General features: G+C 36.8%; 1 protein-coding gene across 1 annotated transcript; it reads right to left on the bottom strand.

Moving 5' to 3' along the window:
* Positions 1 to 690: 690 nt before the first annotated feature.
* LOC141925966 (protein FRA10AC1) lies at positions 691 to 27,330 on the bottom strand. Its single transcript, XM_074830935.1, has 14 exons — positions 27,169 to 27,330; positions 22,708 to 22,784; positions 20,626 to 20,718; positions 20,497 to 20,542; positions 18,629 to 18,705; positions 17,859 to 17,942; positions 17,289 to 17,373; positions 11,446 to 11,491; positions 7,257 to 7,370; positions 6,214 to 6,256; positions 4,593 to 4,717; positions 4,058 to 4,096; positions 2,646 to 2,730; positions 691 to 2,331 (listed from the first exon to the last, which is right to left on the bottom strand). The coding sequence occupies exons 1-14, from the start codon at positions 27,199 to 27,201 to the stop codon at positions 2,289 to 2,291; spliced, it is 990 nt and encodes a 329-aa protein (XP_074687036.1). The 5' UTR covers positions 27,202 to 27,330; the 3' UTR covers positions 691 to 2,288.
* Between the last annotated feature and the right edge of the window lie 398 nt (positions 27,331 to 27,728).

Genomic DNA, 27,728 nt, shown 5'->3' with positions numbered 1-27,728 from the left:
AAATGCAGTAACTGAAACTATTTGAAAACCAATGAACTGACACCAATTTAATCTTGGGAGGGAGAAGACAGCAGTAATAGAGCATGGCAGAATTCACATTATCTCCCTCTCTACAACCAAGACAGACTGCACATAAATTAGCTCTTCATAAACAACAATCTCCCTACCAAAACCTTCTGTTCTTGAAGAATGACAGAGTCCACTCCACACCTTCTACACGGGTCTCATGAAGTCGGCTCCTCCTGCAGATGAGGGAAGGAAAATGGCTAGTATATTATGCACAGATCTGAGGGTTCACTGGAACCAGCTCCAAATCTAAGAAGAGATGGATGTCAAATGCAGTTCCTGTAAACAAGTTTGACATGCAGACTCCATCCTGCCACTTTTCTTCCCCCTTTAAAGAAAGCAGATCCATACTTTTTTTTTTTTCCCCCGCTGAAGTGCCCTCAGCATCCACAGGGAAGGTAGAATGATTGAATAATTTGCCATATTATCTACCTTTCTAAGAGCGCTCTATGAACATCAATATTGTGTACTACTATCACCCAAGATTAAAGGAATCCACAAAAAAATCCCATTTATTACATCCTTATTTACAAACGGGCTAAATATTTTATGCAAACTTAGTTATCACATAAAACTGGGTATCATGTATTATTTTCTGTATTAAATGCAGATACTAAAAAAAGCTACTTCAAGGTTATAATTTTATTCAAACTGTATTAAACGATGTATTTAATATGTATACTGTACCATTTCATAACTGTACTTTGAAGCCCCAAAGAGGAGTTAGTTATCCAGAAAACATAATATACAATACTTGAAGCAACAAATATAGCAACACATTATCAAAACCCTTTGGGCAAGTTGCATACATGTAAGCAGATTGGCACAGATTGGATTTGACTCTCAACCAAGCTCGCAAGATGCCAGAGAATTAACCTTTAAATCCACCTTCTTACCTAAAGAAGCCTTCATGCAAGGCTACGTTTATCTCTTACACAAGAACACCCTAAATATGTTCTTGTACTGTCATCTATTATATAAGTACAAACTGTTCAAAATATAATTATGTTAAGTAATATTTGTAAGTAGAGTTCTCAACTTATTCATGTAAAATGTTCATAAATACACTGCAACCATCTCTGTTGTTACATCTTCCACATCAAATCCATATTATAAATACTTTCTATAAATATATCTACAGTGGGAAGTACTTATCAAAAATATATTTTATACAACATTAATTTTCCTCAGATTAACATGAACATTTAAATGAAAAAAAAGTTTGTCCTTTACATCCAAAGTAATTTTCATCACACAAAAAATAGCCACTGCAGCTATTCATGTGCAGACTGTTTCTTTGGAAATGTAAAAAGATGTTTAAAGATGTGTTGCAATTCAAAGAGGAAGATGAATCCAGTAAGTTTCTCAAGGAATATACATTCTTTAGTTGTATATTTAGGATTACACTTTAAAGGATTAACATTCAATCAACATTAGAGATCAGAAACCACAAATAACATATAAGTCACATGTACATCTCCAGTAGAAAGCCACACACTTTATTTTTTACATCAAAAATTTCACTAACCAACCAGATTTTGTTGTGGAATTATCAGTCACATCATAATATAATTAAAATCTAAAACAATGTCACAACGAACCAAACTTTTTTAAGAAACGGGGGAGACATTTCAGATATGGTTTACTTAATTCAAGCAATATACATATTTGATAAAAACTGAACTTCTCCAATAGCATTTGAAAATACTTACAGAAACTAATACCTGACTATTAAAGTCTACATGACCAATAAACTTAGGGCTATTAACTCCTGTTTAATAAATTAGAAATATGACTATATTAAAGTGTATGGCTTTAAATTAAGAACATAATCTTCCAAAATGCCCCTTTACAAAAATCTGGCAATAACTGAAGTTTGGGATAAAATAAAAAGCAGCCAACTTCCATGATGTAATGTCAATAAACTATATTCTTGTTTGTTTACATCCTTCCTACTTTTAAATTTGGGTGGCATATATCTTTTGCACTGAACCGAAAAAAATTATTTCTCGTATTTCATGAGTATACAGTCTACCATAAGAAAAATGAAGTTTTTAGATCTGAAGCCTTCTACAAAGATAATCTACCCAAATGGTCCATATGAGTGACTGTAGGAAAGGTATGATGGCAAAAAGAGGTCTCTGGTCTCTAATTATGACTGGATTTCCAGACTTTCATCTTGACAATCCATGAAGAAAATCAACCTACATCAACTTCAAGTTTCAGAGAAACAAGTCTTGAAAATACTCATCAAATTCCTCCTCCCTGTAAAAAAAAAAAAAAAAAAAAAAGTCAAAGAAAGTTCTGCTTTGGATCTGTACCTAGAAGATAATCTTCGTATGAAAAAGATTTAGCAGACTTCTGATTAGAATTTTTAGCTGGTATAGATCATTTTGACTTATTCACTACATTCCAATACCCTTCACATTTCCCTATCTGTGCAACAGCAGTGACATAATTTGACATAATTTTAAATGTCAGAATATTCATCAGGATATTCTGCTCAGGAAAAATCTCTGCCTTTGCAGTTCTGAATGGATGCTGTTTTACTAGTTACAAGTTCACTAGATCAAACCAACCGTGATTTTTCATCTGCTTCTTCTAGAGGACCCTTCCAAAAGTCAGCATCTGAAGGACCATCTTGTGCATTGCTGTTATCTGAATCTGTAAAAAAATTTAAAATGCTTATGAAATAAATTTTAAAATAATTTATAATTTTTTAAGTGTAGATGGTATGCTGCTAGGAACAATATTTAATTGTAACCATGAGAATAAAAAGAACACTTTACTGTGCATAAAGTGAAAATGAAAACATTTCCCAATGTTATTCAATACAGCATCAAAAATACTCTTAGATATCATGAACAAATATTTTGACCAAACATAACAACAATCACGTCAAAACACTGATCTTGATACAACAGCAGCATAGCACTTTGTTCCTAAAATTAAGGGTTTATAATTACAACCCCAGAATTACAATACAGTTTCAACTCATGATATTAAATGAATTGATTACTTTACTTCTATTTGAATGACAACTTTTATCAATTGTGACTTATCAGTGAAATTGTCAGAATATATGGATTACTGCATAACTGTTTTGTTTAACTATACAGAAGGAGTGAAAACCAAAAACGAGATGCCCTGGTCTAAAAAACCCCAATTTTCCAATAGAAGCTTTCCTGACAAAGCAGAGACTTTGTGCATGGTACAAGTCATAAGAGCACTGCTTCAGGTCTTCCTGTATCTAGCTGGGAAAACCTAGGTGCTGAGGACATTCCTAAAAATGTATAGCACAGCAGAGGAATCAGTGAATCCCTTCTAGACAGTCTGCAGCAACAATTGGCATGACCAGGAGATGGGGCTTGTTTCATCAAAAAAGAAACTGGGGACTGGAATTACTGAGATACAGAGACAATCACTACCTAAGGAGTCACTGAGAGTATCCACCCACAAGTAGGTCTCTGAGGTACTTACAGGTGGTAGCTGGAAAATAGTTAAAGCCCAGGATTTATTTAAAAATGTATTTTTTTTTGAGCAGAGTACATATTACTAGCATTCCTTGAAGGGAAATGTAGCAGTAATTTTATCAGAAAAGTACTTTCTTTACACAGCACATATTTGCATACCTAGACCTGTGCAATTATTAACAATGTACCCGTTTTTGCACCCTCTACTCTTTTCTGGAACAACCTGACCTCTCATTTTTCTGATTATTTCCATTCTGTTATCTGCCCACATTTTTATTCCTTACTTAAACTTAAAAGATTTCTTTCTTTAAATTCCTTACAGTTTTTCTCCAAGAATTTGTAAGTAATTATTCTGACTCTTCATATCTCTGCTTGTTTTCACACAGCATTCTTATCATCTTATAAAATATTAAAACTGCCAGTGAATAAAACTAAGACCAATGACAAATGACCATGAAATAATACAACTTATTACAAAAACATAAAATGCCTTAAAATGCATATTAAAATAACATTACCTCTATCAGAATGATCTGAATCTTCTGAAGAAACCTCATCTGGAAAGAAACACCATTTAAAAATAGTAAGCTTATCTTGGTTTTATCCATTATCTTAAATTGTTTAAAAGGATATTTCTATCACAACATATCCTGAGATCTGTGGTGTAAAAAAGGTTATCTAACATTTCCACAAGGCTTTCAACCCCAAAGCCTCAAGGAATTAAATACTTCACAGTCTTTTCTGGTATGCGATGTCCAATTCTTGGACAAATTTTTCTTGCCATGCATACTTTTCAAAAGGCGCTCCCTCTCTGTAAAATGTAAGAAATTTATCTTTTTTTCTCCAAATCTATCTTTTTTTGTGCACCTAGGAAATTCTACCTAAGAAATTTATCTTTTTGACTACCTGTGTTACACAGTCAAGAAATTTACATATCTATATTTATAGATAATTATATATCTATATCTACACATATGTAGCTATAGCAAAACTAAGATTCAACTAGCATATCTGAATATTTCAAAAACTGAAGGTCTAAAATTTAAAATTTACCTTCATGGGTCTTTTTTTTGGACTTCTTTTTTGCTGAACAAGATAATTTTGCTTTCTTAATTTTTGGCTCTTTAGAGTTCGGTACAGCTGTCCCTCTTTTCTTGTGCGCTTTGACTTCTTTCCTCCTTAAAAAAATGAATGTACACCTTCTCTATTATATGTACTCCTCAAGCAACAGTAAATCTTAAATATTTAATTCACTCAAACAGTTGTCTTTTTTTTGAAAGCTATCACTAGTTAAACTGAAAAAAAAAATAGTTAAAATGAAAAGTGCTACAGAAACACTGGAGCTCTATAGCTAAAGACAAAGAACAGGAAATGCTAAAGCTGCTAAAATGACACTGATGCGGGTAACAAACCCAGTGAATTGGCAATGAAAGATTAAATAAAGAAAATAATTTTATAACATGTCAAATTCTTATTTATATTGAAATCTTATTTTTTTATTTTAGTAAACAATTTTGTATATATGTAATGAGAAAAACACAGTTAATACAGGTTTTTAAATATATTTTCATATTTGATAGGGACAAAACCTGAGGTAGAAGAATCTCAAGCCTAAGAACCTGCTGCAGACCAACAACCTACGTATTTTATCTTCAGCATTACTTATACAAGCTTATTGTATGAACATAGGCTAACTTTTTCCTGCTTCTTTACAGAAGAAAGTCACTAAAATTGTTTCAAAGTATTACTCTGCAGCTGACAAAGAGAAAATGTTTGACCATGCTTATTCTGAATTCAAGTGGTTTTACAACTTTAGTTCCAAAAAGAAGGAAGACAAATCAAACTAATGTGTGTTAGTTAAATCTCCTTCTCAATATGTATCTACACAGTGCTTTAATGAAACTGAATATGAATTAACTTTTAAAATGGATTAATTTACTATCTTGGATATATCCATCTAGACACACTTTTGATTTGTGTTACTTTAAAAAAGAAATCATCATTTCCTAGCTCAAAGGTTTCCCTTTCATATGCTTTTCAGATAATCGTACGGCTTAATTACTGAGCCATGCAACTGAGTTAAAGCTGCACTGAGATTCAGAAAATCATAAAAACTGAGTATCAGTAGTTGTGGAATTCAGTAAGATTATAAATTAAAAAAACCAAATTAAACCTTAATGCACACATTTTATAGGTTCAAAATTCACTATTTTTCTCTCCTATTAATAAGTGATTTTCAAAGAAGAAAAAATACTCAAATTCAAAATTTCAAAGCATAGTCACTTGACTCACACATAAACCCATTATTTTTAAGAAAAGGAAAAGTATTACAGCTATTACACACAACAGAAGAGAAAATAAAAAAAGGACAGAGTTTTGCATAAACTTTCAGAGAAGAAAAATACTCACTGGGCTGAAATTAAGCAAAGGAAACTTTTGTGGGGGTAGGGATGGGATTCTTCCAGTTTGAAGGGTTTTGTACTTTCATTAGCACAACAATATTTAACTCTCAATAGTGTCAAGCTAGTGACTTTTTAAGAACTCCAGAACTGAATCTATTTCAGAATAAATGAAGTTCCTAATCATCTAGCTGAAGCTTTCCCCCTATTTGTTGTTCATCATAACTGTAACCTATCAATAATTCAGCCCCCATATTTTCAAAGTATTTCATTACCGGTGATGAAAATTTAGTTTGGAGGAACATTTTGGACACAGTCCTGAAAAAGAGAAGATGAGAACATTACACCCATGTATTTGATAAGAATAATTAATGAAATTTACTAATACATATATAAAACTAGATAAAACACCATCTTCCAATTTCAGTAGCTTTTCCTTCAAAACAAAAGTTACAGTGTAATTGCAGCCAGCATTGAGAAAAATACCATGATAATCTTCAGTACAAACCCAGATTTTACTAAACCTAGAGAAAGACCACAGGTTTAACACTGGCAATTCTTCATAAAAAAGTATCAGTGCTTATCACATACAGATATCCCATTTTATGGATCTTTGTGGACAGATCAAATTGTGCTACAATTATACCAAAGACCTCTTAGAGCTTTGTCAGAGACCAAGTGCTACCACACGGAGTGTCTTACGCACAAAAGAAGAAACACCATCAGCTTGTTTCACACAAAGTAACTGTAAACTGCGGTAAGTTTAATTATCTGATAAACATATCAAACTCTACACAATACTGAGTAAGAAAATCCCACTCAAGAGGCAAGAATGGAAAAGGCAGTGATTTAATTAAAGTTAGAATGTTTGAAAAACTTAAGTATTAAAAATAAAAGCAGTAGAGCTGAACATGTGCAAGAAGTTGTCTGGTCCAAAGCCCTGACTCCTAATCCATGTAACTGATTAAGCAACGACAATGATGAAACCCTCCTTGCGCCGCAGTTTTGTCTGTTAAAACTAGACATGCTTGTATACAAAACAGCTTATAGCCAGTTATTCTAATTATTATGACACCACCAATTATACAGCATGAAGTGCCCAACCTGGAACAACTCTGTCATGTATAATTATAATAGCCATTCTCTCTAAACCAAGACCATCATACTACCTGTAATTAATTTAACCAAATTATCTCTTATTCAGCATTTTCCATTTTGCATTAACTAATAACATTATCATTGGGTCTCACTTGATAGCTTTTAAAGCACAAGATATTTGTCTTCTTTTAAGTGTACATATCTTCAAGGGCTGACTTACTCAATTTCACAAGTGCATTCCTCTTTTCACCATGTTCAACGTAACCAAAATTCACTTCCCAGCTCTTCAGGCCTTCTTTCTCATCACAGTGCTTGTTTCCACAGGAAAACTGACCTTTAAAGAGGTCAAAAACAGCAAACTGTGGTTCAATGATTAACATGCATAGGTTTGGGGTTGTTATTTCCAGTTTTGCTCAGTTTTTGCTTCTCATTTTCTGTTTCTTTCAAAGAAAAAAGCACAAATCTAAAAGTAACACCTAGATTAAGGAAATTATAACAGATAATCATACTTGTCTAATATTGTGTATTTGCAAAGGAAACATAACTTGAACTGTGTTTTGCAATGTATAGATGAAAGCATATGTTATGAAATAATAAGCCTAATACGGAACTCTGAAGAAATGAATGTCACTAGGATACTTTCTATATCCTGAATGATTATTTACTTAGCAGAGGATGATCGATCAGGAGGTGTGATTCAGACATGCATCTTTAATAACATCAAACTACTCAAAGTATCATTTTATGTACAAAATTAAGATGCCCATGTTCTTACTACCTTACTAGTTTCACCTGATACACTGGACATACAATTTGTATTCTAACGACTTTTCATAAACACTTTTCTTTTAAGAAAAGGAAATCCAGTTCTATGAGAAATCATACATTAGCTTTAAAAGCTTCCTTGGGTTTATTATGTTAAATACAACACTATTTTAAAATCAATGTTGTTTACACCACTGGATTCCAAATATTGCAGTAATAAAGATACATATATTCCTTTTGCAGAAGACTGATTTGTATGCAAAGCTGGCAATAAGGATGTGTATTAATAGGCTCACAAGCAGGACTGTTGGTGAACGATTAACCTCAGAACATTCTGCTTAAGCGGCTAACTTAGCAGATCGGCAGTGTCCTCAGATACTTCAGTTCTGTGATGTAAAACCACTTGCAATGCTAAAACTTGAACCCCAGGACTCCCATTTAAAAAAAAGTTTCAAATTAATATACATTAAGTATGTTTAACCCTATATAAGATATGGCTATCAGTACCTCATGTCATCAGAAGTAATTTATATCCTTTATAAAGAAGTAAAAATCTACAAGGAAAAATTTATACTATATAAAACTTCTTGGAACGTAACCAGACTCTGTTTACTTCACATCTTCTGCAAAAACCACATATTCAAACCTTGTCTTGAATACAGAATTACCCTCTTTCTGAAGGTTTTTTCAGCAGTATTTATCACTCTAGTACATCTGACTGTCATGAAAGCATTAAAAAAACCTTTTTTTGCAAAGAGATCATTATAATCCCCACCGTATATATGGAGAACCCAAATCAAAGGGAACTACGAACCAGATTATTTAGTACTTGAGACATGACTTTTCCCACAGTTTTATGTCCAAGAAAGGAAGACACAGAAACCAGCGTGCCAAGAGGATAGTTACATACTTTAATCAGCAAGAAAAATATACGTCGAAAATTCCATTTCCATCTTAAGTTTTGTCACCTTGCTATAAGCTGCAGGGAAGTTATTGCCTTCATGTTCAGAATTATAACTCTAATAATCTCGCTCTTAAATGCATGCTTTCAAAAACTACTAGCACCTTCTGCTTCTTGCAGAAGAGCAGAATAGGTGGAAAATATAAGTACTACAAGCTAAATAAAGTTCTGAAAATGAAATATACTAAGAAAATCTAGAGAGCCAAAAGGCTGATTTTAATGCATTTTGATCAGAACTCAGATGTACCAGATGGTGCACTATCCAGGTAGTGATACCCTGCCTATTTTCCATGGAGGAAATTGCTGAGAAAAAATAAATGGAAAGAGGTTTGAAAGAACATTTGTTTAAATAAGGTAAAACATATTATAGGTGAATTTATACATACATGAAATAGGCTAAGAAAGACACTACTATGATAAAAGTGAAACGTTAGTGCAATGAAATAGTGAAAAAAATGAGAGTAGATCAATTTGCAGGTATTAAACCCTATTTTGCCAAATAATATGTCTGGTTTGAGTATTTTACTACTTAATCTACAAATAAAGTAAATAGAAAACAGCAAATATGCCCCCATGTTCAGCTTTGCTCTTTCTGCATATTGCTGAAAAAGTTCTATTTCACCTCTACTCAATGAACTTGTTACCTATTTTCCTACAGAAAACTTTCACCACTATAGCCTTCTGCCTTTTATTTTAAAGTTTTATGCCATACCTTACTATTCATGCTTTGAAAGTAGAGAAAAAGTAGTTAGGAAGGCACGTCAAACGTATATTTTAAAGAGCTTAAAAGCTTTTCGTTTCAAGGCTTTATTTTCAGACCAACTCATGTGCCTACTTATTCACTGACTTATGAAATTTAAAGTAGGGTTTGTACCTTAAGATTTTAATTAAGAAAATGCCCATTTTGTGGAACCATTCATTGAAACTAGCAATGTATTACACCATTAACCGCCATTAAGGTTACGTTTTACAGCAATCTCCAATAGGACCTTCCTTCAAAACACCTATGGCAAAAGAATGGAGTGAGAAAGAAAAGAAGAGAAAGAAATAACTGGCATTTACAATTAGTAATACAAGCGATACGTCTCTTTGCACTCATCCTAACCCTTCTTCTCCATGACCTTACAAAGACAGGCACTGAAAACAAAGCAACCAAATGTGAGTAACCCATTCTTACCTTCCCTTCTTAACATACCCCAAACCATAGTACAATCCACCAGCAGTGGTTCTCCTCTCCACTATTACTGTCACAGCTAAAATAAGCACATGCTCTCCCTTTTTTAATGTGAATTATCAGACAGGTAGGTATTAATGATTTATTACATTTAATTAAACCAATTTATATTACTGATTTATACTTAAAAATAGCAAAAGAAAGGCATTAAAGACTCACGCCTTTTTAAAGTGCATTTGAAACTGCACTTGAAAAGCGCGTCTAATACACAAGGTTGAATTCTTGCGCCCCTTAGTGGTGAAAGATACTACTTCTCAATTCTTACGTTCCAATTGTGCACCCTCCATTAGGATTTCATTAAAAAGCTTAAAACATGTAATTCTTCAGTTTCTTCCACATTTTTAAATATGGAGTACCAGATATTAAAAGTACAATGCAGCTTTAAATTCTTTTTCCCCATGAAGACATAATTGTTCATAAATTACTCATTTCTCATTTAATTTTAATTATCTTTTTAAAGCATTTGATAAAGAATATATCAAATATAACTATCTGTTAATATAATCTGTAGCGCAGAATGCAACATATGACAACAACTACCTTTAGGAGCTCTAATCTTTATAGCTTAAAACCCCCCACCGTTAATGTTCACACTTCCTCCTGTGAAATATAATTTTTAAAAAAAAAAGTCTATTTCTAAATTCTTGTAATATATTACCATGAACAGAGCTGTTTACAGAACTGTTCTGATCAACAGTATCACTCCATGCAATTTCCTTGCATGTGCATACGTGACTTCTGAAAACCATATGTATGTGTGAAGATCTACCAACAGTAACAGCAACACATTCACATCATTTTCTTGCTTGTTCAGCTACTTGAAAAAGTCCATGCACCCAGGCCATGGAATAGACACCACTGTGCAAAGTCCCAGTAACACATCGGTAAGAACTCACACATAGAAGGAGCCAGAATAAGCTACTGATTTAGAAACAGGATTGGGAGACATGACAACCATTCCCACTGAATGCCACTAAAGCTTTCAAAACCAATTTAGCCTAAACCAGACATCACACATGGAACTTTTTAATTAAAAAGTTAACATTTTGCAAAACAGCACTGGAGAAACTGTTAAGAATATTATTTCCTAAGGAAATATATTGATTTCAATTAAAGGTATCAAAGACTAATGAGGTAACATAGAATGACTGGAGAAAAGCAGCTAAAAAACATATCCATGAAATTCTACATTATCAAATGCATTATGTTGGTGTTCACTGCAAATCTGACCTTGTGAAAATAAAGCATATGTTCTCTTAATTTTAATATATGCAGATCAGTGTGCACTCTAGATCTATGTGGCATAAACCAGCAAAGTTAGAAGTTAGGTCAACTTATTCTCCATTATTATCTGATAATCTTATCAGTATTGTCAAATACTATCTCACAAAATTATGTCAAAACACAGTATCAAGGAGAAATGTAATATAAAATGAAAGACAGCATTACCTTTTCCTGAAATTACTTCTTTCTCATGTCGCCATCTAAATCCAAACTGTTAAGATAAGAACCAAAATTAAGTTGTGAATAGTCAATGTATTCAGTAATGTACAGACTAATTTCAGTTGACTGATGTCCTGCATGTGGTTCATCCATTCAATTCTGGTTAGTAAAATTTAATTTCTTTCTCTATTAAAAATATCTCTCTGCCTCTGCACACCAGAGGATTCAAATTTACACATGCAATTCAAATTCCAGTAGATGTTGTTCAGTACTGACCAGCAACTTTCTAAAAGGCTTCATACCAGGCAGAAGAACAAATAGGAAATTCGGACAGACTGACTTTACTAGATACTTCATTGCAATTTTGTCCACACTACAAACTGAGAAGACCACCGGAATACTGAAAAGTCGTATTAGCACGTATCAATGGATCACCTCTTACACCCTAAAGACTAAGGCCAAAAAAAAAAAAAAAAAAAAAAATCAAGCCAAAGTTGTATTTCTCTTTACATTGCCTAGAAACTTCACATGTAGATAACACATCTACTATTTTTGTTTTCTAGTAGAATCTGCTTCATCCTCTCAAAATGGTAAGTAGGCTAGTGAAAAGATTGAAGATGGAAGGAGTGAGAACAGTCAATTTTATTTTCACTAACAAGTAGAAAGAGCGGATTAAACTGAGAGGCATACAACTTCTCCAAAAAGGGCTATCTTGTATTTTCATTTAAAATTCATCGACACAGGATGACAAGATAAAATTGCTGCTCTGTAAGCAAAGCATGGAAGACTCTGAACATCGTGTTAAAAGATGGGGAGGCAAGAGGGGAATGAAGGGTTACAAAATCAAAGAGGTACAAAAATGGCTGCCATCTTTGGCACCTGAGTTCCAAAACATCCTTTGGAAGACAAACCTTCTCTTGGTGCACTCATAGACTGAACCCACACAAATGTGCATTTTGTAGATGCAGTGGCATAAACTCTGTACTGGATTGATTTTCAATGTTTTTAATCTAATTTGAAAACACTGTACAGAAGTACTGGTATCTATTGCTGTGTGTGGTCTTTAATGTTGTTGGTTTTTTTAATAAATCATAATAATTCTTCATCTGAAGAGCAACAGCATGGAGTTCTCATGCATGAAGCGGTATGTGGTTCAAAGATCAGAAAAAACAGGGAAACAAAAGTTTTGGCTTTTAAGAATACTAGCATACAAATGCTTTGCACCTTAATAAAAAAGCTGTAAAACCTGAACGGAAAGACATCAGTAATCAACTGTTTTGTTGGCACTGATTTTCCCCAAGTCAATATATTACATAGAAGATGTCTAAGAAAACTAAAAATTTGTACACCAGAAAAAATATTTGCCTCTGTAAATCAGTCCACTAATTTTCAAACTGGTATTATAACATAAACAATGTTTTCACACCTACTGGTTTCACTGATAAATAAATCACAGAAGATCAGGTTCTGCTGTGTTGAGTTCATGATGACAGTTTGCTGTCACACATTGGCAGTGTGGTCTAAAGTACCATTACACCACTCACACTCCAGTCAAACAAAAATTAAGCAATTGTAAAAACCAAGTAGTGTGCTGAACAGTTCAGTGAAAACGGAATGTAAACTACATCTGTAAATGTAGAATTCATGATGGAAACCAGCTGATCCAAAGAGTGATGGTAATTGGTTTTGCCTTTTTAAAGGATATTTGCTGTTTTACAGGGTATTCTGATTCTGAAAAGCTTGTGATGCAATTGAAAAATACTGCAAGTTTACGATTAAACATCAACAGTATTTTTGTCACCGATTTTGCACGTGTGTGCTGCTGGCAATAAAGAGTATAAAACAATTTGACCTTATTTGCATGTTTGCTTTTTCATAATCCATCTGCTACTTCACCAATCACCAAGTTATCCGTGCTCACTTTTGCTACTGAAGTAGACTTTTATACAAATTTTCCCCCACAGTCCAAACTTGACTCAACAAGATATAAATCAGATTATATCCTTACAGAGCATTTCTGTAATAATATTGAGAAAAATAAGTAAAATAGAAACAAGGAGGGAGCTAGAACCACCTGCAGTGCATCTAGGACAAAAGTTGTCCTCATCCGCATTCATTTTTGCCAAACATTCTTCTACCAACTAGTGGAAAATGACCAAGGCTAAGAAGAAACAATAAACCAAAAAGTAAATACAACTGAACTCCCGTAACTAAGCTAAAATATCAGGATCAGATTAAACTATATAGGAAAATTAAAAATTAGAGTAGGTTCTTGAATAGTCAGCCTGCAATATTAAGGAATGCAAAAACATCGTCAGCAGACAGCATTTACTCTGCCTCATATTCTCTGTTAAACAAGTTCAACAAGTTCCTAAATGAGCTATTTCTACAAGGTAGACCAGGACCAAGTAGAACAACTCCAAAACAGATGCATTACAAGAGTATCAAATGGCTAACTTAGTAAGAAATGATAGCTTTAAAAATGTGAAAGACCATTTAATATCCATAAACAGTAGCATTCCCAAATTACATATGGACTGCTTGTATAATATGCATTGGCTGCAGCAACAACTAACATGTCCACAGTCACCTCTTCCATAAAAAAAGAAATGTATTAATCTAGACAACATTCAGGAAAAATACCATAGATATTTTTATTTTCACATGAAAACCTTTATGCTGAAAAACAATGACAAAAATGAACATATTAACATTACCAAGTGGAAAACAAGTTGGCCTAGAAACCTGAAAATTATCTGGAAATGAAAACAAAAGAATAAAATGGATTCTGTCTAATGAGCAGGCGTCAGACAGATTTCATTTCTTAGCAAATAGGAGACATTTTCAATCTGTTAAGCTACAAAAGAAAGCACAGAGACAGCAAATAAGAAGAACCCTTCTAGGAAAGTAAGACAGCAAAGAGAACAGAACATTTCTAGTCCAATGAGTATCAAAGTAAAACTTACATGCAGAGCACTCTCCCTTACTGCACTGCAAAACTGACAATAGAACTAAACTACCTGACAATACAGACAGTCCTTTATCAGCCTCAAAGCTTGAAGACAAGATGCACTGAAGGTTCAAAGACAACCTCAACCTAAAAAATTCTTATCTAGGGAAAATGCAAGAAGTAACAGACCCATCACAAGCAAGAGCTATCAGAGCACACTCTTCCAGTGTCTCTAAGCAGGCTCACACCAGAGGGTCACCTTGGCATTTCTCATTAAAAGAGAAGGAAAAAGATTATATGTCTTAACTACACAAACAAGAGTGGGATTGTGGGTCACAGAGTACAATCTGCCTGTGGTGTCAGCAACCAAGGTGAGTGCCAGTGTGTGAGTGAGTGTGCGAGCACCAAGCCAGACTAGCCACCAGCTAGGTGAAGAGGCCTGGGAGCAAGGAGGGTGAGCGGGTCTCCACCAGCCAGCTCTGGTGTGAGAGCACCTGTGTACCTGTAAGGATGAGAGCACAGGGGGACCTGCTATGGGACCAGGGGAGTCCCAGCCATCTCTGTGTGTGCGTATGTGTATATGCACACACATATGTGAGTGAGACAGTCTGAACCAGCAACTGGAGTGTGGCTGTGGCCTCAGGAGTTCATACATCTTCGGGCTTCTTACTGTTACCTTTTGAGCTTCGGTCTTTGACAAGGTGCTCTGCTTTATTTTCCAGTCCTCAAGACAGCCCCTCCCATGAAACTGGTCCTTATAATTATCCAGTACTTAGGAAAACTGTCTTTTTTTCCCAGAAGTTCTAAATGAGATTTGAGCTACAATCTCTACGCAGAGGTCTTTAGAAGAATTAGCTGGCTCAAAGATTCTGCCTAGTAGCAAAATAATTACAGTTGTGAAAAGACAGATGAGTACATATGTGCAAGACTCAATCTATGCAAAAAATATATATATATATATATTAAAAACATCATAGAAAACTATCTCCGACTACTTTGGCACCACCTAGCAGGATATAGAATCATAGAAGCACAAAACAGCTCAGGTTGGAAGGGAGCTCGAAAGATCATTTTGGTCCAACGTTTTGTGGGAAAGGGAACCTAGATGAGATTATCTAGCACCCTGTGCAATCGCATCTTGTAAACCTCCAATGATGGGGACCCTACCACGTCACTGGGGAGGTTGTTCCAGTGAAATAATGTTCTCACTGTAAAAAATTTTTTCTTATATCAAAATGAAGCATCAGCAGCATCAACAACTATCATACAAAAGGTTGGCCAGCTGAGATGCTTGTTACATACACTGCACCTCTGATAGCATCAGCACTGCAAAGCAGAAGGCACGAGGGGCTAAAGATATCCAAGTTTCAGTTTCTGGAAATGCAGAAAAAGAATCAAGGCAAGAAAAATCTGAAGCACAGACTGCATTCCATTGGTGTGAATGGGATCAGCAGTTTATTTCTGACTTCCAAGAAAAAAGAATGGTATGGAAGGGTGTCAAAGCAAACATGGGCATGGATAAATCAATAATTGAGAAAAATCTCATTTTTTCTACTTTTCTAAGAACTTCTAAGAAAGGACTCTCACATGATCAGAACGTATTTGCGAACAGAAATCATAACCTGATATAAGAGAACAAATTATACGATACAGCAGAATTATACTGACATGGCAATTCCAAAAATACAGGTAATGACTTATGAGCGTAAATAGGAATTTCGAGCGACCTCAAAGTTGGGACAGCCACATTTGAAGTCTGACAGGAAAACACTGTTCACACAACACACACACACAAAAAGTAAAAAAAATAAAGGGAACTGGGGCTGAACAGTTTCCCACAAAAGATAGCAAACATATGGAAACTTGGCACAGTAGCGAAAGAAACAAAATCTGTAAGCATGCTCAAGGGAAAATCAGTTGGGGGGCGGGGCAGAGATTGGGGGATATGAAACAGCTATAGGAAAATAAAATCAAATTTACTCAAAAAAAAAAGGAGGGAAGACATCTTTAGCATTTTACTTTTTGTTAATTTTCATTTAATTTTTGCATTTTTCTGTTCCAGTATTCTTTAGAAGGCTATCATCTTTTCTGTTTCATATTAAGAGTTTAAGCCCAGTCCTTGCAAACACCAGTGAATGTAATTTTCAAGATTACAAACAGTCTCAAAGAACATTATATAGACACTGTTTGCAAGGCTGGGTTGTTACTATGTGCTAACAACACTAAGGTTCATTTGAGTTCAGCAACACTCTTTGCAAAATCACAATAGAAAATTCACGTATTCTTTTTGACTAAGAGGTTAGTTAGTCAAAAACTTACAAACGACAAATGCTGTTCCAGTTAAGAAGAAAAACTGGTGCTGGAATTGGGCTGTTTCTCTTAAGAAATTCTATTTATTTAGAAGGAACATATAAATCCTGTTTCCATAAACAGAAGAGAACCACTAGCAAAAGATGCTGATTTAGAACAGACATTTCCAAAACTGTTTCTGCCAGCATCCAAGTACAAAACTCTCTCTTTTTAGACACTTTTTTTTTTTTAAACTAACATTCCCAGGGATTTTTCAGGCTTCATCTAGTGCTTCTCTCGAGGCAAACTTCTCTAGCCTTCTCTACTTAACCTCTCTGCATTTTCTGCCTTTCTTACACACAATGTACCTCTTCATAAAACACCATCTGACAGAAATGCTCCTATTCCCACAGAAGCACATTTTTGGGGCAGTGACAATGCTTGGATTCAAACTGCTGCTGCTTATTAAATAACTTGACAAGTTCTCACAACTCTCTTTCTAGGGAATGGGTAGTAACACTCTGGTTTCACAACATATCCACAGTCATAAGGCAATTTTTAAAAAGGGACATAGTTTAAAACCAAGATGATTTACAATAATGAAACATACCTTATTCTCTTTGTATCTGCTGAGATCTCCTATACAGTATTCTTTGAACAATTTATCATAATATTTCTTTGCAAGCCTCTTCTCCCTATAACAAAAGGTATTCTTTTTAATTAAATATAGAACATGATACAATTCATTTTACATTATGATGACATTAACAAGACAAAGACATGCTGTTTCATCCAAAGAACACAATTTGCAGAGCTAGAAACGCAACAGAAATACACTCATTGAGCTAAGGGGTAATTTCCATAAAACTGGACAAATACATCTAAAATATATCTACAGCACAAATTAAACTGTATTTTTTTCAAATTAGGTTTCCTTCAGAGTTTTCAGAACAGTTATTTGGATCTCAGAGAATGCACACACTTAGTTCTTTCTACCAGCAATTCATTCTGCCACTGAGCAATATTACAATATTAAACACCTCCTAAAGGTCTTTTATTTTTAAATGCATTAAAGATCAAAGAATGATCACTAAGTATGCACAGTAATTCTTAGTAGGGGACACCACAAATTTAGTACAAGTGATCTAAAAATAGCATGTTCTATAACAGTTCCAAGTACCAATTCATGTCCACTTCATCTTCTTCATTCCATAGGAATCTATGGTTTTCTCTGATAACATCAAGATCCGTCTTGTCATTTGCTCTATAAAAGGACACATTTTTTTTTAGTTCAATGTAACATTAAAATGAAAAGTCAGCCAAATAATAATTTGGTAAACATCAGTATCTCACAGTTGTGATCTCCACCTCACCACATAAAGGAATATATTGCTATGAAATAAGACTATAAAAAATTTATTCCGTGGCATACCTTTTCCCAAATGAAAAATTCACAGTGGAAAACGGCCACTGAAACTGTGGATGGCTTGACCCTGTCTGAAAATACTTTTTATACTTTTTACTGAAGACAGTAATGTTAGAAGGCACTTATAGACAGCTCTGAAGAAGGTGATCATTATTCTGGACAATGGATAGCAATTCTGCACATTTCAAAAGTATTTCAGATTGTTATTTTGAAGGTACTGCCAGATATCTCTCAATGTACCCTCAATTAATGCTCACCTGTCATCTTTCGTTTTACATAACAAACCAAGAATAATTCAGCTCATGGTAAGTTCTTATATAAAAATAAGGTGCAAAATGAAACAAGGCAATTCTGTGTTTTGGATATTTACAATGACTGTTGTTACTATTTGTGACCAAAAGAATTAGTAATTTGATACATAGCCACATCCTCATCTCCCCCGAAAGCTATAATACATAATTAATGGCTTTACATAACAGGGGAGCTTTGGGGACATGAAGAGAAAGATCACTAATGGTTCTTACCCAGAACGTCGGAAATCCTCTATTTTGCCACCATAGTATAATATGTAGTCATGCACAAACTTCTTATGTCTTTCATACTGAATAAACCAATTAAGGATTGTTTCAGAACTTATCTTCTTTTACTTTACCATAGTTTAAAACTAAAAAAATAAAAACTTTTTATATACTTAACAGAAAGAAGATTTTTTTCTCAAAAACAGTGCTGTAATTTCCACACAGACAGCCATTAATTACCAATTTTTACTTAATAACCTCTCATAAAAGCTACTTTCCAAATACAGGAACTCAAGGCATTTCCATCTTCAAAACCTCATTCAGCTGCCAGACCTTTATAAAATTGTCTTTCTTTATCAAAGATGCTCTGTATACATATACATAGAAACTGGGTTCATTTTTTTTCAGCTGTAGTTTAGACAACAGCTTCTTAGTACTGCAGTTTGGTTTAAAACAGGTTTGTATTTTTGTGTTGTAAAAATAGTCTGGCTACTAAAATGGAACAGTTTATTACATTTTACCATCAACATACAAGTAAAAGTTAGCTGCTTTATTTTGGAGATGAAAATCATGGGAAAATATAGAATACTTATTTTAGAACATTTTGGCCTCAGAGACATGATTTGAAACACATTTTGTACCATAATTTGAGAAAAAAATATGTACTTATTTATTCAGAAAATAAGCATTTTCACAAAAAAAAAAATATGGCTAATTTAAAATATTTTCAATTAACTTGTATAGTGTTTCCCAAGCAGCAAGTGAGGAAATACTTTATCTCTTGGTACATATCTGGCAACTACTGCATCAGTGTGAATAATTTGTATCAACCTACTATTTTGACATGCATTAGGATTTTATTGAGAAAACATTTTATTTTTCAAAGGCCCCCCAAAAAGTTAATTTAACCTCAGACTATGTCTTTTTTTTTCTTTCCACCACAAACGGAAGGAACAGAGAAGCAAGCTGAGAAGGTTTAACTGGTACAATTAAACACATTTAACACAATGTACTATTTTGTGCTGCCATTTGAGTTACTAGGCATGAAGACTGCATAACAGTAAAGGTTTTAAATAGGAATCACTCAAAAACATTAGCAGAAACTCACAAAAGTCTCTACACAATGAACTTTGTAGTCATTCCAGAATATATGGGCTTTTTCTGTGGCTTATGACAATCTACAGTGTCAGTGAGACTGATTAAGATACATTCCCTTTACAGGCATACAATGGTTTATATAGCATCTGGCCAAATTCTAAGCAGGTCAGAAGTTACTTTCTGTTTACTGGAGTTTCCAGATTTAAGTAAGTCTTTCTGTATTTAATTAGTCTTTATTTTCCTATTTATTAACTGTTAATGCTGAAGAACAGCTATTTAAACAAACAAGGAACTGATGGTATTTCAGATACAGTCTGTCAAAGCATGTAATGACTGCCCCAGGCAAAAACTAAATAAAAGGAGAAAGGTTGTGATCTAAATAAGGTATAAGACTTTTGAATTATCTAACACATTGTTAAATTTCCAGTAGAAATGTATTTGTCCAAAGATAATAGCAGCCTTATATAGTTATGTTCTGTATAAACTCAACTGAAAGAGCAAAGTGTCTTTGTGCCAGTTTAAATAAAATTCACTGTATAATAATTTTGTCCCAAACAGAACAAACAAGCACATAGGAAGAATTTGGAAATGCCTCAACTGAGTAGAGGCATTCTCAGAGACATCTCAGCAACAAAAAGAAGCTAATTTGAAGAACAACTCAGTATCTGGTGCTGCACTGTCAACTGCTGTGATAACTGAGAAATCCCAGTATTTCACCATAATGGATAGCCTGCGCCCCACCTTCAAACATGTAGAGAAATGAAACAGAAGGATACAGCGTCCATCGCTATCAAGTGAAATCTTCTTTTTCTTGCTTCTTCCCTGTTAATAACAAATACCTTTGAGTGAAAGCTATCTTTACATTAAGTGAAAAATGGCTCACAAAAGCAATAGATTAAAGATACCTATCCCATTCTTCAGCTGCAAATTGTCTGTGAACCACACTGCCTTGTTTTGCTTTTTGGAATGGCTTTGTCAGAAGACCATCTTCCTTTATACTAAAGGTAGGGGGGAGAAAAGAAGAAAAGTTAGTCAAGAATTTTTCATACGGAAAAAAATTTCCATATGCCAAACTTTGCACTAACTTGAGTGACAAAAACTGTTTATATTGCTAGTTTCAACATGAGTAAAACCAAACTTCAGAACCAACATCAGCTTAGACTTTGCCTCATTGGCAGAACAAGATCGAAAAGGCATTTGCTCACAGTTAGTATTTAAAGAAAACTGCTTAAAACAGCAATTTGTAATATTTATTTTTATCAATATTATCACTACAGAACCACAGTGAAGAAACCCTGAAGATTCCTCAGTTTCACTCTACGTTTAAAGTCCCCTATAAATCTCAGTTACGCAGCCAAGTAGGAACAGAAAGGACGGTATGTTCACTGAATAAGTGACTGCTAGCAACCCTATCCCATCCTTTCATGCTAATATCTCAATGCCTCATTACACAGCTCTGCCTCTCCTAGTGTAATCACAAGAATCACTAATTTAAAACTGAAGTACTGCATTGCGAACCATACTTGTCAGCGGGCAGCTAAAAATACTTTCAGAATTCAACAAAGTAATAAAAAGTTAAACATAAAGTGATGCACTTTAGCTAGTAAAAGGTGTATTTAGTTAGTTTCATTCCTCAAGAGAGGTGAAGAAAATATTTTTTTCCATAATTATCAGCTGGCAGAAAGAATGGAAGTCAGAAACCTGTAGAAAGCAAGCCAGGGCATTTATATTTCAAGCTATGGATTGCTCAAAAGGATCTGTAGGCACAAAATTCCCATAATGAGACTCCATAAAACAGCAATATGGAGAAAACTTAAGACTACTATTTTCCTTGAAGTGAAAATAAATATTATCATAGAGCAAGAAAAGGATATATACCTATACAGTGAACCCACATAAGAGCCCTACTAGGAATCAGCAATAGTATGCCAGAACAAGAGTAATGATGATATTTTTAAAAGGCTCATGATGGTTAGTTAATATTCCACCCAGGAAGTGGGATAGTATAAGGTGTGATGGCCTTTTAAAGAAAACGAAAATTGAACAAAACTAGTCACTGTTTTAATGGAGAGCAGCTATATTTATAAAATAAATGGAACAGCACAATGCCTGCTATTATTCCAATGATTAAAACACAAAATTTTTTTCCCCATAACGCAGTCAGACCCTACAAAACCCATTCTTTCAATTTTACTACAAAGGAAAATATGCAAGAGTCCTAGGAAAGTCTCCAGAAAGCCTTCTTAAATAAAGTCCAGTAACAGAGCAAGGGAGAAACAGGAAAAGGTAAGAAAAATATATGCATAATGTAGGCAAAATGTTCAGTACAGTCCAGAAAGTGTTGAAGGACTATGTTGCCAAAGCAAAATAAATACATAAATAAATAAAAATCTTAGTAATAGAATGAGATCAGACTACAAAATTCAAGGTCACTAATTGTGCAAACCACTGAAAGAACTCACAAAGGTGATCTCAAATAAGAGATGTGTAGTTATATTTCAAGGATTGAGTACCACACAGTTCACCAATTCCCAAGTCTCTTCACAAATTAAATAATAAACAAGTAGCATCCGTTCTTCACTTCCTCCAAGCAGGTGTTTCAGATCTACAAAGTCTGCTGCCACTTGGCCTTTTTTGCCTTGCTCTCTTAGCAGTTCCATGTGTCCTGATGGATCACAGTGAAGTGAACAGCGCAGCCAACCCCAGCAGTTGACACTAATGCTCGGAAAAATGAAACACTCTGCTCTAAGAACTGAGGGGCATATAGACACCAGATGGACATGGCAGAACGGATCTTAATCAGCTGCCCCTGGGAAACAACATGCTTTGGCAAGCTTAACTTGTGGAGATGAAGGATCAGAGAGATTGATTTTTCAAGAACTATTTCAACACCAGACTTCACATACCACAGCATAATCTTCTATAGACAGCAATAGGCAATTTGCCCAAAACACATAATGCAAGGTGTTAATTCTGTACTACATTACCTTTTCGCCTTTTGCACAGACTTCTCTCCATTCTCCTCATCACTAAAATCAGAATCATAGCCTCCACAGCCATGTGCCTGAAAATAATACACAACACAGTCAATATACCTGCTAACGTAATATGGACACGGCATAGCTAGAAATTAGTACTATCCATCATGCATAAATAAAAGAGCGAAAGACAGAGAGCAAGCGAGCAAGTGCAAATTCTCACATATGTCTAAACCAAACCAAATTCAACAGACAATGCAGAGTATATTCCAAATAACACAGGGCAAAGAAAGACATCGTCAGTCTGTCAAAACATCACTTTATAAATAATTGATGTGCAGATGTCCCCGTATTTAATCTTCACATAGATTAAATATGCAGATAACCAGAAGTATGATAAACATGTTTGCTCTTTACTTTCAATCTCCCTTATGTAAGAAAAAGGTGAATATTTTCCCCAGCAGCTCCTTTCAGAGAGCTGGAGGACAGCAACTGCTGTACCCACATCATAAACAAAGATGAGAACAAAAGTTTCTTGGGCTGTGGTACAACATTTTAGGCCATTACATTGATCTTACATTGGTAGCTGGAAAGCTGATTGAAATGATAAGTAAAATACAAATTAACAATATGCCTACAAGAATGTACTGTCTAATCAGCACAACATTCCTACCATGAAATGACATCTTTTTTCCCCACACACTTTGGGACTACAACATTGTCAAATTAATGCATATAAGAAAACCTAAATATCCTATATCTTAATGCCATCAAACAATCAAGCACTGACTGATATCCAGATCTATCACCTCCATTTTCCAAGGCTCAGTTACAGGTCCAACTCTTTCAACAGAAGTGGTGGCTTAAGTAGATCCCACCTCCTCTCCCTCACTCCTACCCTGGTACCTTCCTTCCAGTTGCTCAGTTACAGTTGTGAAACTGCACATGAACCAGCTCAAACAACTCACCCAAGTTACAAAGGATCCTATCCAAAAAAGATTATTTTAGCCCAGGTAAGTTTCCTGACAGTTCATCCAGAGCCCCCCAACCAGCTACACCAGCCAGCTGGAGAGGTAGCACAGAAAGAGGCCAGAGCTGGGAGCTGACACCAAAAAAGCATTTACACAGCTAGAACATTTACACAACTGAGCTAAACACCAGAGGGGTGGTTATTACACATCTGCATGGGGAAAGGTTCGACACATACTTCCTAAGTATCTTGGTAATTCAGACTGTGGATGAGAAAAGACACTGGGTTAGAAAACCAGTATATTTGATTCAGTGTTGCTGATTCCTACATCACCTACAATCATACTCCTCCTCAGATAAAAATCTGTGAAAAAAAAATAAATCTGCAAAAAAGACACATCTCTTCAGGATGTTTTTGATGAGGTGCCTTCTCTTGATGCAAATGCCTCCCAGAAATGCTATGCTGGAGAGTCAGCTGTATCCTCTACTGACATCAACAACTGGTGTGTATCGTGCAGAGTACGTAAAACACAATCTTCTCACACTGCTGGTGAAGGACTGATTTTTAAGGTTTTTAAAAAATTATTTTTATTAATAATAATAAACTGCACCTTTTTTCCTTGCTTTAATACTGTAATGTTCCTTCCACTTCATCAACTCTTCTGAAGATGACATAGCTCTCATCTATGTATATATTTGAACAAAAGCAAATCAGAACTTTCTGATTTGCCCTCATATTTTCTATTTCCCAGGAGACACAAAAATTATGAGTTACCAAAAAAATACACAGCAGATGTCTGCAGTGTCTGGTGTAAGCGGGCCTCACGCCCTGGCAAAAGAGTAGCAATGGTGCAAAGTCCTCCCAGCACAGCCCTGTGATAATCCATGGCTCAGATGCAGGTCTCCTTGCTGAGGTGGTTCTAAGAGTAAGCCTGTCAGTACTTTAATTAATGAAGTTTATGTGGTCTTTAAAAAAGGCTGCATACATTATGAGTGTGCAGCAAATATATTTATACTTGGCCTCTAAATTTTAAAAATACCATGGTAATCCAGTAGTTTTTTAAATGGCAAAAGTAGTGCTTCCCAGATGAACACTTCCTTCATGCTCAGAAGGGGAGAAAGTCCAAGCCAACACAATGTGTGTGAAAGTCAACATGAGACAGATGACATGTAAACAGGCAAGAAGAAAAAAGCTTGAATAAAGATTTTCCACAAGTGGTTGCCCCTGGATGATGGGCCCCAGGAAAGTAGACATACTTGGTAATCAACTCCCAACTGATTCTGGGAATGACTCAAAAAAAAAAAAAAAAAAGCAAGAAAAGCTGCTCCAACAGAGTCATACCGCAGGGCTCTCAGAAGCTGATGACTCTCTTCTGGAAAGCTGTGACTGTGAATATAAGGGCAAGCATGGCTAAGGTCTAGGTCCTGAGTGACTGCTTTTCTGACAGGAAAGCTCTTCACAGCTTCGGCCATTCCTCTGAATCACTACAATCACTCAAAGATAAATTCAGAGTGAAAAAGAGTACAACCCACGTCCTGACACTTCTAGGTCAGTTCTTCAAAGGCAACAGCAGGATGGGCAGGTACTGTACTGAAGCTGGGTTTGACATCAGGAGCTCCAGCAGTGTTGGATGGCACTCCTGGAGACCGGGACTGAACAACTACTGACCTGATGCCTTAGGGCATTAACAAGATGACCTGATTTTTAGGTAGAACATAAAAATGAACTCCACCAAAGAATCTCATCCATAAATGAATCTTTCAATTTTGGAAGGACAGTGTAAACAGACACTGGCTTAATGTGAAATTTCAAGATTGATTTCTCCCCTTCTCCGCAAAAAAAGCCAAAAAACAATCCCAGATAAGGAAATTGTATTTAATATTAGCTGTACTAAAAGAGGGGCAGATACCAAAGCTTCGTGTCCAAGCTAGTAGATTTTAAGACGCATATGTAGACACAGACATGCAAAATTGTCAAGAAAATTTAAAATAACTACTTTCACTATTTGATAAACCCTTTAATATAATGTTCACTTTGATAGAACTCAGAATGCTTTTAGTAAATCAGTAGGGTAAACACCAAGCATGCTATCAAAACATGAACTCGAAAGCTACATAACTTAAATGGTACAGTGTATTTTGTCTGTTGCATCAGTTCTGAAGTTTTTTTCTCCAAACAACAAAACAAACTGAAACCATAAAACTAGAACAAGTACCAATATGCTTTGGGATACATTTAAGTCACTGACATTTAAGAAATCCCAACATCTTAGATTAATAGCAAAGCAACTGGAGACAGAACCAAGCCCACTAATTTAGGACTCCTAAAAACCAGCACCTTAAAACAGTAAATGTACAAACACTGTACCCAACCGAGGGCAGATAGAGGAGATATCAATACAGGACACTGCAGGCTCCCCAGCACAGCATTTACAAGTGTTTGCATCCAGCGAAGGCACCTCCTTTAACCCTCTCCACTGGGGCAAACACACATTAGTGAAATGGACACACCATAGTTCGTGTTGACTCCTGATCACAACACACAGCTGAACAGAAAACGACAGTTTGAAAAAAGAAAAATAAAGGGCAAAATAATCCTACACAATATCCCAATTCGTGGCTCATAACCTGAGCCCTAATCTTGCTACTCCCCTCACAAGTGTCACTCCCATCCTTCCCTTTATCTGCCCAGCACACAGATCTGTGCTCATGTCTGCTCACAGCACCGGCGTGGCCCAAAACAGCCCCGAGCGCCCATTCTGGTACAACCAACCTACTCTGGGAGGGTCTGAAGGGAGCATGGGATCTAGAACGGGGTTTGAGGAGCCATCCTGCCTGGATAAAGGGTGCCATGCGGCAGGTCAGCATGCTTCACTGCAAAATGCTCTTCCCACCTTGGTGTTGTCTTTGAGGCTTTGCAACCCCCACTTTGGGAAAAAACCCGAGTAGGTACAATCGGCTTCAAACCTACTCTTCCTTGTAAAACCAATTACGAGAAGTATTTGCATATACTGTACAGTGAACACCCCTAACAAAGAGAAAAGATACCCACTAGATAGTGCCCCTTTATTAAAGCTCTAAAACTACGAAAGGAGAAGCAGGAGTTAAGGGTAGGTAACAGCAGACCACCACGGTGAGGAACAGAACTTTGTGGGGCTCCACGGAGGAAAATCACACCGAAAAACGGCCCGTGTGGCTTCCGAAGCCGTTCTCGTGCCCCGAAAGCCATCCAGCCCTGCCGCGGCCTGCTGCGCGGCCCGCCAGCCCCGTCCCGCCGCCAGCCCCGTCCCGCCGCCACCGGAGCGGCCCCCGGGCGGCCGCAGCCCCCCAGCTGCCTGCCCCCCGGCCGCCCGGGGAGGGCGGCTCAGCCCCTTCCCCGCACAGGCACGGCCTGACCCCTCCGCCAGCCCCACCCCCGCCGCGATGGAGGCCGCGGCCTCCGACGAAGCCTGGTCGCCGCCCGCCCCTCCCCTCTGTCCCTCCCTCCCGGGCCCCACTCACGGCCGCGGAGAGGCGCAGCTGGTTGGGCACCATGGCGGCGGCGCGGACAGCGGGCTGGGGGCGCGGGCGAGGGGCGCCTCCACCGCCCGACCCTGTTCGCCGGCTGCGGCGCTGCTCCGCCGGCCGCTCCCGCGGGCCCCTCCCGGAAAACGGAGGCAGAGGCGGAGCGGGGCCGCGCCGGGACCTTCCTCCCTCCGCCGCCGGCGGGCGGCGCGGCGCAGGGCAGCAGGGAGCCGGCGGAGCGCGGCGGGGCGCCGGCGGGCGGGGGAGGGCGAGGGCGAGCCGGCAGGGGAGGGGAGGGGAAAGGCGCTCATCATGTTTAGGGGCGAGGGGAGTCGCCCTGCCCGGGAAACCGGTGCGCGGCCTCGGCTGCGGCGGTCTCCGCCTCTGGGAAGGTAGGACCCGGCCGTAGCGGCTGCCAGAGAGGCCTGAGCGAGCCCCTCTCCTCCCCGTCCCGCTTCGCCCCCGCAGCACCCCCGGCGCTTTGGGGTGGGGGAGTCCCCGTTGGAGGAGCTGAGCTGGGGCGGCGCGGAGCCTCACGGCTCGGGGCCGGCGGCGGG

This window comes from Strix aluco, chromosome 7 (genome assembly GCF_031877795.1).
Source record: "Strix aluco isolate bStrAlu1 chromosome 7, bStrAlu1.hap1, whole genome shotgun sequence".
Classification (NCBI taxonomy): Eukaryota; Metazoa; Chordata; class Aves; order Strigiformes; family Strigidae; genus Strix; species Strix aluco.
The sequence above is the reverse complement of the archived record's forward strand: the minus strand, read 5'-3'. Positions and strand labels throughout refer to the sequence as shown.